The sequence below is a fragment of the Alligator sinensis genome, unplaced genomic scaffold (assembly GCF_000455745.1).
Source record: "Alligator sinensis unplaced genomic scaffold, ASM45574v1 scaffold30_1, whole genome shotgun sequence".
NCBI lineage: Eukaryota > Metazoa > Chordata > Crocodylia > Alligatoridae > Alligator > Alligator sinensis.
This window is the reverse complement of record NW_005842060.1, coordinates 1,676,820-1,690,566: the sequence shown is the minus strand read 5'-3', so window position 1 is coordinate 1,690,566 and position 13,747 is coordinate 1,676,820. Positions and strand designations below refer to the sequence as shown.

Below are 13,747 nucleotides of genomic sequence, written 5' to 3'. Positions count from 1 at the left end.
TCCACTCGGCTCTCCTTCGGCTTGGCGCCATCTTGGGCTGGCGCTCCGAGATCTTTCTTCTCAGCCGCTTCTTTGACCGCATGAACGGCCACACGCAGCTGGGCCTTCAAACTCAAACCTTCATTCATTAGATCAGTCACAGTTTGAAAAGCTGCACTCACTTTTCCCCCCCGTGTTGTCCCATAGGGCCACTCTCTCTTTTACGGTGCGCTTCTCCGTCTCCGGGTCTTCACGGAGCTTGGACGGACGCCCGTGACCCCTCAATCTAGGCACCATCATGCCAGGGGAGAACCAATTGATTGGCCCCGGTTCTTTAATCTCTTGGGCACATCTCGGACAACGGGCACACTCCCGAGCTAGATCTGGGCTCACCGCGCCCGCCGGGTCAACTTTGGTGAGGGACACGGTATCGAGGGGCTTGAATAAGACCAGCTCATTGCCCACAATACACCCGAACGCTGCGGGGTGAAGATATACCTCTCCCCCTCCAAGGGCTTCGTCTTCAGAAGCTCCCTCTTCTTTCCGCAGTGAAAAGCGTCTGCTGACACATCTCTCGCCCGCTCCACCCGCCTGGTGATAAACAATATGCGCCTCCAGTTCTGCGACGCTCGCCACGCCGCGCTTTCCACTCTTCCAAGGACAATTCTTAACTAATTCCAGTTCTAGCGAGCCCTCTCCTGATCCCATCCTCGTCGCCATGTGCGGGCCGGGAGCGACCTGAGCCCTTTTTCGTGCTGCACGCGGGCTGTGGCCAGCAGCCCAGGCACGCTGGATCGGAGAGGGAGGGCGACGAACTGGAATTAGGCACAAACGCTTAGCGGTAGTTTTAAAGATTGTTTACTTACACTGAGATGGCAGTGGTGTAGGCTGGAAAACTTGCTTGAGTTGCGGTTACAGACACAGACAACACGGACGGTCACGTGGAGTTTGCTAGGCTCCACGGAACAGAGCTCCGGATGCTCTGGGTGAATGCGCCACCAAAATCGGAATCGGAGATACGTCTTATAAAATTTGCGCTCAAAGACGGGAAGAGGTGGGCAATGGATCAGGTCGCCAAGCTCCTCTGAATCTCACACAGGGTCTCTATTATCCTGCCGTGTATCCAGAGTCCCCACGAGATGGATGTGGAAACTGCTTGGGCGGAAACTGCTCAAGCCTCTTATACAGCTAACAGGCCAATCATTAGCCGCCACGTGGGAATAATTTAAAACTAGCCAATAGCGGGGAACGAATTTGCATACTGGTGGCGAGAACTCTTTTGCACCGTGCATTTCTCTTACAACTTGAGCAATGCACCCTGCAAAAGAAGCTGCAAACAGGCGGGAAACTCGTCCCTGCACTGGGGTTCTCCTCTGCAACAGGAAACTCTCCCGTGCAATGAAGCTGCAACTTGGCGGGGATAATTCTGGTGCCGAAGCACACACAAAATCATGCCTTTGGGTCATGACACTAAACTTCAGCTCATTTCTTCAGTTGCTATGAAAGGACATGCACAGAGCAGTGTATAAAATGGAAAAAGTGATTTAAATACAAAAGACAGGGAAAGGAAGGAGAAATTGGAGAGGAAAGAAAGGAGAGGGGAGAGCCAGACAGTGCTGATAGAGGCAAACAAGCAGTAAACCAATAGGAATGAAGAGGGCGTGTTTGCATGAAATGCTTTACTTGAGGTTAGAGCTAATTACTACACACTAAGCCTCACCATCTACACAAGAGATACATACTGTTCAGTAACTTGCTCTAATCTTAATTTGCTTGATTACTTACTACACAGTAGCACACGTGTAGATGTCAGACCAGTGCAAATATGCTCCTGGTCAGCCGGGCAGCAGGGGGTGAGAGATTGCTTCCTGGCCCTGGGAGCTGCCTGTGCTAGGGTAGGCTCCACCACCAGGGCCCAGGCATCAGGGAGCTTCCAGCCCCACTCCAGTAGTGGGCCCCGGCTGGGAGATCATTATCTCCTAGCCTGAGGCAGGGGAACATTGTTCTCACCTGGGCTCTGGTGGCAGAGTCGGCCCCAGCAGCAGGCAGGGAGCAATGTCCCAGACCCTGCCAGGATACAGATATCTCCTGGCCCCTTGCCCCCTGTCAGCCCCTGGGCTAGCACCCAGGGGGAGCCTAGCGCTCCCCCTGGCTGCTGCAGGGGCCCAGTGTAGGGCCACAGGGAGTGGGAACAGTCTGCTGCTAGGAGCAGCAAATCTGCTCCTGTGTCCCTGCATATGTAGATGCATGCTTGGGAGAGCTTACTCTAGAGTACTTTAGAGTAAACTGTTCCTGGATTATTTGTATGTGTAGCTGTGCCCAGTGGTCACAAAAATTAATCAAGGTAATGAGATAAGAATCCATAGTCTTCTTTAGATCATACTTACCACAATTCAGTCTCTGGATGATTTCTTGTTCCACAGTTTTGTGTTAAAGACTGTTTTTAACATTTTGCTGTCTAAGAGCTGCTACCCTGAGTCAACCATGGAGTGTCCAGAGAGGATAAAGTGTTCTGTCGGAACTGTATGTCCTTCTGGAACTGATGTCAGATTGGTGTTTGTTCATTCTTACACATAAGGATCACCCCATCTGTCCAACGTAGACAGCAGATGGACATGATAAGCAGGTGATGGCATATATGACATGAGAAGAGTTGCAAGTGAATGAACTTCTGATATTATAATCTGCATTATTTGGTCCAGAGATGAAGTGGTCTATATTAACGAAGGGACACATCTGACATCTAGGTCTGTTGCAATGTCTAGTGCCTTGGTGAGAATAGGAGTTAAGTAGCCTGTTGCTTGAGAGATGCTATTTGAGGTTTGGGGGCTGTCTGCAAACCAAGTTTGCCCCTCATGGCTACCTTGAGACAGTTGTCCTTTTCCAGGAGGGGTGGAGGTCATTATTGATGTCTCCAAAAGTGCTGAAGCTGGGGCTGTAGGTGACAACCAAAGGAATTCTGTTGTCCTTGCCCCGGAAAACAGAAACTCCATTCTATACACTGCTCTGTTCCTGTCCTTTCACAGCATCTGATGGAGTGAGCTTGGGCTCACAAAAGCATACACTATACATCTCTGATTTAGTTATTCCAGAAAGTGCAAATGTACCCTGCCTTCTCTCTAAATTGACCATGGCTTTTTTGTGTGGTCAGTAATATTCTGAGAATTAGTGTTGAACAAAAAAGGGCAGCTGATATGAAGCAGTCCCTGGCTGTAATCACTCACAAAGTATCCCTAATACTAATCCAAGCTAACTCAGGTATGAGAAGAAATAGAGCTGATTTAGTTCAGTGCTGCTATGTACCTAAAATCCCATTTCTCAGTAGGGCTAATTACACTGGGTGGAATACTGTGCTGATACAGGTATAATTCTTCTGGTACCAAAGTTGTCTGGGGTACCTCCATACAACACCATACCATAGAGGCATGGTATATGTGACTTATTTGTACCTCAGCAACCTTTTATTACTGACATCAGTGGTTGATTGATTGGTGCAAACTATGAAAAATTTGGCCCCATAGGGTTCCCTGGCTTATAGGTTTGGGCTTGCCACATGCCCATAACAAGCTTTCAGATTCATGGCAGCAGAATTGGTATCATAAGTTAAAGGTATGGGCTTGCTAACAAGACTCAAGAGTGAGTATTGGACCTGGGAGTCCAAAAAGAAGATAAGTATGCATTTTTAAAAAGAAAAGGGAAAAGAGCAGAGTCCTAAATGCTGAGAACTTAATCTGATAAATCTATCAAACAGACTAAATTGCGGCCCTAATGTCTGAGAGGAAAATAGAAAATTGCCACAAACACACATTCACATAATAAGCAAATGTTAATGGATGTGCTTTGTTTGTGATAGTTCCTGAGAGATTTGCAATGAGCAAGGCTTTTCTGTATGGGCAATTCCACAGCATATGCTGGCACATCTAGGAAGAGTCATCATGTCTAAGTACTTTCTACCATCTGCTAGGAGAAGTGAAAGATTAAAAAATGTTCTCTCTCACTCCTCTCCCCCTCCTTTTCGCTTGCTTACCCTGCTCTTATACATTTATATACGCAACTATGACTACATTCTTATTCATTTTGACCTATAAGGCTAAATGCTATGTTCTTCATATGTCATATAGTCCTCTCTTATAGGTTTCTCTTACATTTATTTTCTGTAGAACTAAATTATAATAATGGGTATAGAATGAAAATACGAATGAGTAACTTTTCTGACTGACATAAAGCCAGCCTCATGAATGTGTTGCCTTACATTCATATTTCCTTTGTACTTCAAGAGAAGAAACTGCTGTTTACCACAGGCTGGGCAAGGAGGGGCATCAAACTAGCCAATAAAAAAAATGTGGAACATTGGGATACCTGAATTTCTGCCACTCTCCAGAGCCTAGGTATCTGAGGCAGGCATCTCTAGCTACTTGGGAGCCAAATCCTGGACTCTTCTGAAGGGAGGTGCCTGCAAATGCTCTTTGAAAGAATTAAACAGGGCTCAGTATTTTTAAAGATGTGGCCAGAAGTGGTGGAGTCCCCCAACTTTTATATAATAGTCTAGTGGCTACAACACTTTCCCATGAAGCATGAGTCCTGGATTTGAGATCCTCCCTACCCTAAGAGACATTTCAATCACAGGTGACTGGTAAGGGGGATATGGGAGGGGGGGCGCATGCCCCCCCTGAGATTGGCCTCCAACTTGGCATTGCTCAGGATGGGGCAGTTTTTTGCTGTGCTGGCCGGCGGTGGTGGGGGAGCACTAAGCCATGGCACAGAAGTATAGGAGTGTATATGGGGCTTTTGGCCCACCCCGGGCCTGCCCACAAAGTGTGCTCCCCCCAAGATTCAGGAGGCACCCCTGAGAGAGGAGCTTGGCTCCAAAACCTGGTAATGAGGGCATTCAGTTGGGAGGGCAGGAGTTGTGGGCTCCAGTCCCCTTTCCCAAGATTGTTTCTGTTCTTTTATTTTGATTTTATCTATTAGATTTGTATCTGCCCTATCCAAAAGGCTCAGAGTGGCTTACAATAAACAAACAACTCAGAGACAACCCAAACAAACCCTCCCCATCACTCCAGCTATGCCTCCCAGCTGCCACTCACATCTGAATGCATGCAATCTTTTTCTGTCTTTCTCCACACTCCCACTCCACTTCCACACTTCAATCCCACGGAAGATGCCCTTACCTTCTACCAATGTCCCCTCCCAGCCCATACCCCCTGTCCTACAGAGCAGCTGTGGCTGTCACCCTCTCCTCAAAAAGCACACCTAACTCCTTCAAATACAGTACTACATTTCAAAAGAATCCTAACAAAAAAGTAGAACAAAAAGAAAGACCCTTGGTCCTCACCTCGGCCATCACCAAAGGACACACTTAAGCATTTGTAATTGAATGACGGGTTAATGTAAAATGCATAAAAAGTCCTGGGAGCAGATACCAGAACCTAGGGCTCCAGTTCGGGATTCTCTCAGACTGAAGACAGCCCAGAACCCTGGTCTCTTACTGCCTGAATGACAACTGTAACCACTAGCCACTTCTGTAAAAGATGGGTGGTGGTACAACCATGACCAACTCCTACTCCTTATTTATGTTTTAAAAAGAAAGTAACTACAACTGTATTTTTGGGGAGGGCCTGATCTTGCTGGTATGCGTTAGGTGTGTGTAAAAGGGTGGGGTACCTAGGGGGTGGCCATGTTACCCCCAGGTCCTTAACCATGCCAGTCTTGCCCTACAAGCACCCTCATTCTTTCCTGCCACGTCTTGATGGTATGATGAATATAGGGAAGCTGCCCTTGAGCTTTAGTTTTGGACACGGTCAGGCTAGATCCTATTAACCCTGTTATTTCTAAACCCCCTGATGTCCCGCTTCACTGTGGATGGTTCCCAAGTCTCTCAGCCTTATGGGCCATATGCATGGCTCCAAGCACCCCTTTACCATGCCCCAAGCCTCGCAGACGATACAGGCGTTGTCTTGCCTAGGCCTCTTATTAATTCGGCTCCTTGTCCTCGTTGGGCTCTCCACAGCCCCGTCTCAAGTGCTGCGGCCTCTCTGGCGCTGGGCTCTCCACAGCCCCGTCTCAAGTGCTACAGCCTCTCTGGCGTTGGGCTCTCTACAGCCCCTTCTCAAGTGCTGCGGCCTCTCTGGTGTTGGTGTCTGTGCCCCAAAATGCTGTGCCGTCTCTGGCGCCGGGGTCTGTTCCCCCAAAATGCTGCACGCTCTCTGGTGCTGGGGTCCCCACGCTGCAGTGGGCCCCTATGAGGCCTCCTTCTTCCCCAACTAGCTTCACCCAAACCACCAGCTGTTATCAGACAGCACGCACTTAACCATCAACTATCATGAGTCCCTGGGCTATAACTTAATGCAGAACTCACATCATGCTCTGCTCCTTTAAAAAAGTAAAACTCCCCCTCTGAGGCTCGGTGCCTAGTAAGCAAGGATACCTTATGATCTCCTGGTGTCCCCTTTGTTCTATGGGGAATGTATCTGCTGGCTACCACATCTCTGGGCCCTCCCTTCTCCGGAGGCTCCTTCCCCTTTGGCTGCTGGTAAGAGGCTAACTTCCTGGTTCCAGCCCTGGGGTTTATATGGGCTAAAGGCCCTGCCTCCTCCAGCCAGCTGACCAGGTACAGGTGCAGCCAATTCCTTCATCAACCAGTTGTCATGGCAACCTGCACCTGGGTTCTTATCTCTGCTTTAAGAGGAGCAGGCACCTTAGTGCCCTGCTACACACCTCCCCCCTTAAGACCCAGACTCACCAGGATGGGTCTTCACGCTTGTCCATCTCACGTCCTTTGTCTTGGTCCTCTTAAGTTCTTGTTCTTGCTCACCGACAGTTCAGATACGTAGAGGTGGAGGTTTTCAGGCACCTCCTGTTCACCTTTTCCCCAAAGCGCACCATGTGGGATTTCATGGGAGTTGCCCCACCACCGGGCAGTCCCCCCACATTAGCCAACCTTGGTAGGCTGAACTCTCAGTTGGTTGAGCTCCTTGCCTTCTAGGGTCTACCCTCTCCTCTGCTACTCTCCTGCGGGTGGGGGGGGGGAGGGGGAACTTTCCCCCACTCCTGTACCTGCTGTCTGTCAAAAATGAGCCCTGTTGTGGGCTGGCCCAAATCTTCTCACTCCTCCCCAGGGAGCTCTTGCCTACTTTTGGGGGGTTTTTCTCCCCCTTCCATCTGGCTCATCTATATTCCACCCCTGTATACCCTGGTCTCTTTCCTAGGGCAGATTGTGGGGTTTCTTGCTTCCCTATGGCTCTCTGGAGATCATGAAGCCTTCCCCAGATCTCCTACTGTCTCCCCAATGCCTTCTGGGCATCATCTTCCTTCCAGAACTCTATCTTCCCCTGCCCAGTGGGTCTTTCTTCAGGTCCCTTACAAACCTTTACATAAGCTACACCCCCAACTTTTGCTTCAGTAATTTTTCTCGATGTCCACCAGCTGACCTGCCCATGCTCTCTGCCTGAGTTGTAACCCTGGCCTTACCTTTCTCAGTCAGGGCCTCAGTTTTACTCCGTAAGATCACTGGCAGTGGGAATCCCCCCGCTCAGCCCAACCTTGTGAGCTGTAGTCCCACTGCCTTTCTATAAATCCGTCCTCTGTTATACTCTGGCCCACAGGTTCATTCTCCCTCTTAAGGACACAGGCTCCTTCTCTTCACATGGCCAATGCACCAATGTAACAGAGCGGGGTACCTGGGGGTGGCCGTGTTACCCCCAGGTCCTTAACTGTGCCAGTCTTGCCCTACAAGCACCCTCATTCTTGCCCACCAAGTCTTGATAGTATGATGAATATAGGGAAGCTGCCCTTGAGCTTTAGTTTTGGACACGGTTGGGCTAGATCCTATTAACCCTGATATTTCTAAACCCCCTGACGTCCCACTTCACTGTGGGTGGTTCCCGAGTCTCTCAGCCTTATGGGACATATGCGTGGCTCTGACCATCCCTTTACCATGCCCCAAGCCTCGCAGATGACATAGGCATTGTCTTGCCTACGACTCTTATTAATTTGGCTCCTTGTCCTTGTCGGGCTCTCGCAGCCCTGTCTCTGCACCCTCTCTGGCACTGGGCTCTCCGCAGCCCTGTCTCAAGTGCTGTGCCCTCACTGGCACTGGGCTCTCTGCAGCCCCGTCTCAGTGCCGTGCCCTCTTTGGCTCTGGGCTCTCCACAGGCCTGTCTCAAGTGCTGCGCCCTCTCTGCTCTAAGAGGAGCAGGCACCTTAGTGCCCTGCTACAGTGTGCTTTGATGATGTCTATCAGTTCAGGTCCCTTGTAGATCTTAAAAAGTTTAGGCAGGATCTGAGCTTAGGCACCTTCAGGGTTTAGTGGGCACTGCGTGGGGTTTTGAATTGCAGCTTTGGATTTAGGCACCTCTAGTATTATAAGTCCTGTTTTAGACATCTAACTCCTATTTTGGGTTTGGCCCCAAGTCCTCTGTGAATGAACAAGGAATTTATAGTGGGCCTGCTTGCTATGAATTTGGATCTGGAGGAAACCACCTTTTCCATACACCAAAAAAAAAATAAAATTAAAAGTAAGAATAGAAGAGAACAAGTTCTCTGTTCACCAGTTAAAGGAGGTTTCTTTGTATTTGTTTTAGGTTCAAGATTCTCTTATGAAGAGACAAGGATACCATAAAACAGGGGTGGTCCCTGCAGGCTGGAAGAGGGGTGTGGGGCCAGTCTCTGGGCCCAGCCCCTTGGGCTGGTTTAGGCTCACCCTGGACTGGCCATGTGGGCTGCTTGCGGTATGTGCACCAGATCCAGCCCCACCTGCCACATGCATCACATATGGCTAATCTGGTATGGGTGGAACATGTAGCACCTGCCACAGACTAGCCCCATGCCATATGTAGTCTGCACTCTGTGGCTCTGTGCACCACATGGGACCAGAGCCAGGGCTAGCACATCCTGCATGCAACAGGCAGCATTGTGGCCTGGATGATATGGCTTCATAAGCTGTATCTTTGGCACCTCTACTATAAAACATTTGAGAGAAAAATATTGCAACACTGCAACATTTTCCCCTCTATTATGGTAAAAAGGTCAAAATAATTTACATTAAATTTTATACACACAATCAGATGTGCAGAAGAGCCATGTAAGCTGAGCCTCATGGAATATATTCTTACAGCTGAGTCATAAACCCCTAAAAACTAGGATGTATAATGAAAATGCTGACACATCTGTAACTGTACAGTGACAGTAGTAGAAGCTTCTATAACAACAATTAAAATGCTTACAAACTGCAGCAAACTGTGGGAACAAGATGTACAGTTACTAACTTTCTTAATTGACCAAATATACCTACATAATGATATTAATAAACATGTTACCCAAAAGCAAGTCCCAGTAATGTTAAGGAGTATGATTGACATTCAAATACAAAAAAGCTTTCCCCATTCCATCTGTTTACCGTTACAAGGATTGACAGGCAAGTAAAATCAAATCTGACTGACTGGTAAAAGGCTGCATAAAGATTTGTAATATTCAGAAAATAGTTTGTCATTGGTATTTTCAAGAAAAATTGACAGGATATGACATCCTATTTACTTTCAAGAAAGAGCAATTATATTGTAAACATAAAAAGTGGCTGATTATAACATTACATGAGATTTGAAGCCAGCAGCTTCAATTACTATAGCCAGATTCTGGCCAAGAATAATATGCCTTATGGGTGCTTCATCTGATGTTTTTGCTTAGAGAAGAAAAGTAATTAAAAAATAGGCAAGGACATCATCACCAAGTGAATAGAAATAGAAACATGTTACTAGTGGGTTTGTTTGTACTGTGAGAATATACATATAAATAAGAAAGAAAACCTATATTTAAAAAAAAAAATAGCCTGAGTTTGTAATTTAACTCTTTAACAGCTGATGTCTGTCCTCTTGGATTGAGGGACAATTCCAAACATTTAATCAAAAAGGCTATAATTTATTTTTGTGTGTGCCAATATACATTTGATCAATGTCCCATTTAAATAAATTTCCAGTCTGGTCTCTGAAATTTTTCATGTGCTTTTATGTGCACATATAAACCCATTTTAGCAATCATTATGAACGAGCATTTTAGAGTTGCAAATCACATACTCAAACCTTTTACTTTATTTGTGTACAAAACTGCCTTTTTCATACTGATGGTTGGACAAGCAAGCTTGCATATGCAACTTGAAGCTATACTTCAAACCATGGGTCTAAATTTTATAAAAGACCTCTTTATAAGACTGGTAACTTATTCAAAATGTCTTCACAAGCATGTGTAGTAGATTTTCACCACTGGGGAGAAACATACAAATAAAAACCCTGTTTATTTATTAGAACTGAGAGATGCTATTCATATTTCCAAAACATTAAAAACAAATATATTATTTCACTTTTATCATTTTGTTCTATCAATTTAAGCAAATAATCAGGAGTGTACTTTTCCCTTACATGTACTGAGTCAAGCAGAAGCAGTGAATCAAAGTGAGCCATGGAAAACAGAATTAAACACTACATGCTTTATTTATAATTCTGTCTGCAGATGGATTATAGCTCTGATCATTTTTGTCATTGGCTTGGTTTAAGAAGTTTATTCTGGTATATGTCATTCTTTTTTTTTTCCACTTTTCATTCAATAGGATGAGGCAAAGGCTCTAGCAAACCCTTTAATTAGTTCAAGTGGAAAAGCACCATCAGCTCCCAGAACCATAACCTCCTTCCACTATATAGGCGGGCGAATTGCCAGTGCAATGTGCCAGTTCTTTTTACCACCCATTGGCCCCAACATCCCTCTGTCAAACAAACCTCTAAAGAAGCAACCTTCACCACAACATCAAGACTCAAAGCAGACCCATATGGAAAAAAACCCTGCACGTCCTTCTTTAAGGTAATAGTCTTTTCTGTCATGGCACATGCATATATTCCATTTTTCCTCCATTTATAAAAATGAGGCAGAGATCCCAAGTTAATATTATTTATAATTTACAACAATACCTGCCCCTTGAATCTGGCATCTGAAAATGTTCGGCAAAATAGTTAATCTTTCTGGATAAGGTCTAATGTTTATGATGAAACACTTTTATGCTTTGCATTTAGACAGTCTTGTCTGCATGTCATCTCAGTCTGATGCTTTATCAAGTCTAAAGCAAGTGCTTAAATAAGGAAAACATCTTGCCCAAGATTAAGGGCTTTCTGAATTTATTTTGAGTAGGGTGCTTTAGCAGTGCTGTTTTCAAGAAGGTAACCGGTAATCAAAGTAAAATGAGATCACTCAATATCGTACACTGGGTTTAAATGAAGTCTTTATTGCCCAATTTTGCAGTCGTGCCACATACAAAAGTAACTTCAGGGAACTCAGTTCTATTAGTGCACATGCATTTTATTCCAGAGGGCCAATAAGAAGATTGACATTTCAACTACACATTACAAAGACATCATACTCAGGCAAAATACTGACCATTTGCCTAATCCTGGAACTAGTCATTACTTGTTATGCTAACTTTATGTTCCACTGAGTCTTTTGATGTTCTTTTTGTACAACAGGTCTGCAGAATGGTGCCCAAGAATGTCAGTTAAATCTTTTATACTCCACACTTTTGTTTTGTCTCTTCTCTGTAGTGTAGTTCTTAATTCTTCAGCTGCCCCTATAATTCTTAGTGTAAATGGACAGTGGTAGATAAGTCTTGTGGAATTGATAGAAATTAACAGAACTGTTTACACAAATTCATGCACAAATGGATATGCCTACCTACAAAACTTGTGTACAAATGTTCAGAGGTAAGTAGGAAATTATTATTGTTCATTGTATTATTTTCTTTGAAAGGGGAAGAAAAATCACATGTAACACTCATTCTGACTTTTGAATACAAATGAAATGTTGACTAGATATTCAAACCAATTTTGCCTGCCATACTTGATTTTGCTATGTATCTTTCAGTTGCCGTAGTACACTAACTTAGTTAATAATAGTAAAATCTCCTGAAGATGAAAGGCATTGTATAATTGTTGCTGTTGTATAATTAAGAAGTTGCTTTCATTTTGTAGTGCCCCATTTTTCTTAAAATAAAAAGCACACCCACAAGGTGCTCCTGCTGTGTATTTTCTATGCCATTTTTTTATGGTCAATATAAAACATCACTTCCTGATTTGGAAAAATCAAGTATCTAAACAACTTAAAATCAAACTCTTATGGTAAAGTTCATACTATAATATGACCAGAGGACTTCATTATTTATTTATTTTCCCTCAGCTACAAACAATCGTGACAATTTATACTTCTCTTCAGGGATGGGAAGTTCTTACAAACCAATGAATGGTAATAGGGAAAAATATCCACAGATGAGACAGCTATATATAAACATATTACAGCTTCTGGAAAAAGATAAGTCATTATTTTTCCATGTGTATCAAAGGAAAAATATGTCAGATCTGAACTGAACTATGAATACAGTCTGTTGCATAAACAGGGAGAAGTGTAACGCAGAAACTTTACATGCTTAGATTTTACATTGTGCCTTAAGATCCAAAAATGTTCTTTATAACCGTTGAAGTAACCATTGTTCTGAAAGCAGCAGGATTAGAGAGCAGTTGAGCAGAAAAGTTTTTGGAAATGGACCTCTTGACCATTACAGTCTAGGTTGGTGGTGTTTAAAACCTAAAACTGTGACACTCAACATACATAAATGTAATGAGGCCGCTATTGGCCTTTGCCATTAAGTAGGGGTGTGCAAAGCGGGCCCTATTCAATTCAGATTTGGCCTGAATCAGGGACCATGATTTGATTTGTTGATTCAGATCACTGTCCCCGATTCAATTCAGCCAAACCCGAATCTGAAAATTCAACGCTGATTTTGGAGACACAGCTTTAAATGTTTTTCCTACATACCTTCAGGTACCAGCGGAGCCTGTGAATGCTGCAATGCTGGGGTGCATGGTGTGTCCCACCGGAGTGCAGGGGGCCCTCCACATACTTGGTGGTGAACCCAGAATTGGACCAGAAGTACTTCCGGTCCACCTCCGGGTCCACCGGGGAGCACCTGGGGGCCCCCCCACATCCCACTGGCTTGTCAATCGGCTGTAGGGGGATCCTGGGTGCCCTGCAGGCCCAGGAGGCACCAGTTGCTGAGCCAGGAGGGTGCGGTGGGGCGTAGGGCCCCCCCCCCATGTGCTCCCTGGTGGACCCGGAAGTGGACTGGAAGTGCCTCTGGTCCACTTCCAAGTCTGCTGCTGAGCACCGTGCACTCCTGTGGGACACTCCATGTGCCCCAGCATCTCAATGTTCATGATCTTTCTGCTACCTAGAGGTATTTAGAAAAAACATTTAAAGTTGTGTCTATGTCCGAATCGCTGAATCTTTCTGAATCTCTCCAAATCAATTTGGAGGGCTCTGATTTGATTTGAAAAGATTAAAGCGTCCTCTGATTTGATTTGGAGATTCAGCCACCGAATCAGGCCAAATCTTAGCCGAGTCAAATCAGGGACCAAAGCTTTGCACAGCCCTACCATTAAGTTCCTTCCTATTCAGTGTGACACTTGCACCCAGGACTTTTTTCTCTTCAGGCAACTGTGTCTCAGCTGCTGTAAGTTGTGCTTGGCTGTAACAGTATCTAAAGATCACTGGAGCATATGAAAACTCTGCCATGCCCTTCTTCATCAGAAGTGCTCTGATATGTCACCTCACCTGGCACTGAGTCAGCTCTCCGTGACTGATGTCGTAGAATCATAGAAGTAGGGTCGGAAGGGACCTTGTAGATCTTCAAGTCCGACCCCCTGCCTGGGCAGGAGGGAAACTGGGCTCAAGTGACCCC

At 45.4% G+C, this 13,747-nt stretch overlaps 1 protein-coding gene across 1 annotated transcript in view; it reads left to right on the top strand.

The window, feature by feature from the left end:
* TMEM232 (transmembrane protein 232) overlaps positions 1-11,616 on the top strand; it is a 142,513-nt gene extending 130,897 nt beyond the window's left edge. Inside the window, exons 12-13 of the mRNA XM_025203533.1 lie at positions 10,580-10,827; positions 11,484-11,616. Of these exons, the coding sequence (XP_025059318.1) occupies positions 10,580-10,827; positions 11,484-11,616 (381 nt within the window). The remainder of the gene's footprint in view (positions 1-10,579; positions 10,828-11,483) is intronic.
* Positions 11,617-13,747: the final 2,131 nt, after the last annotated feature.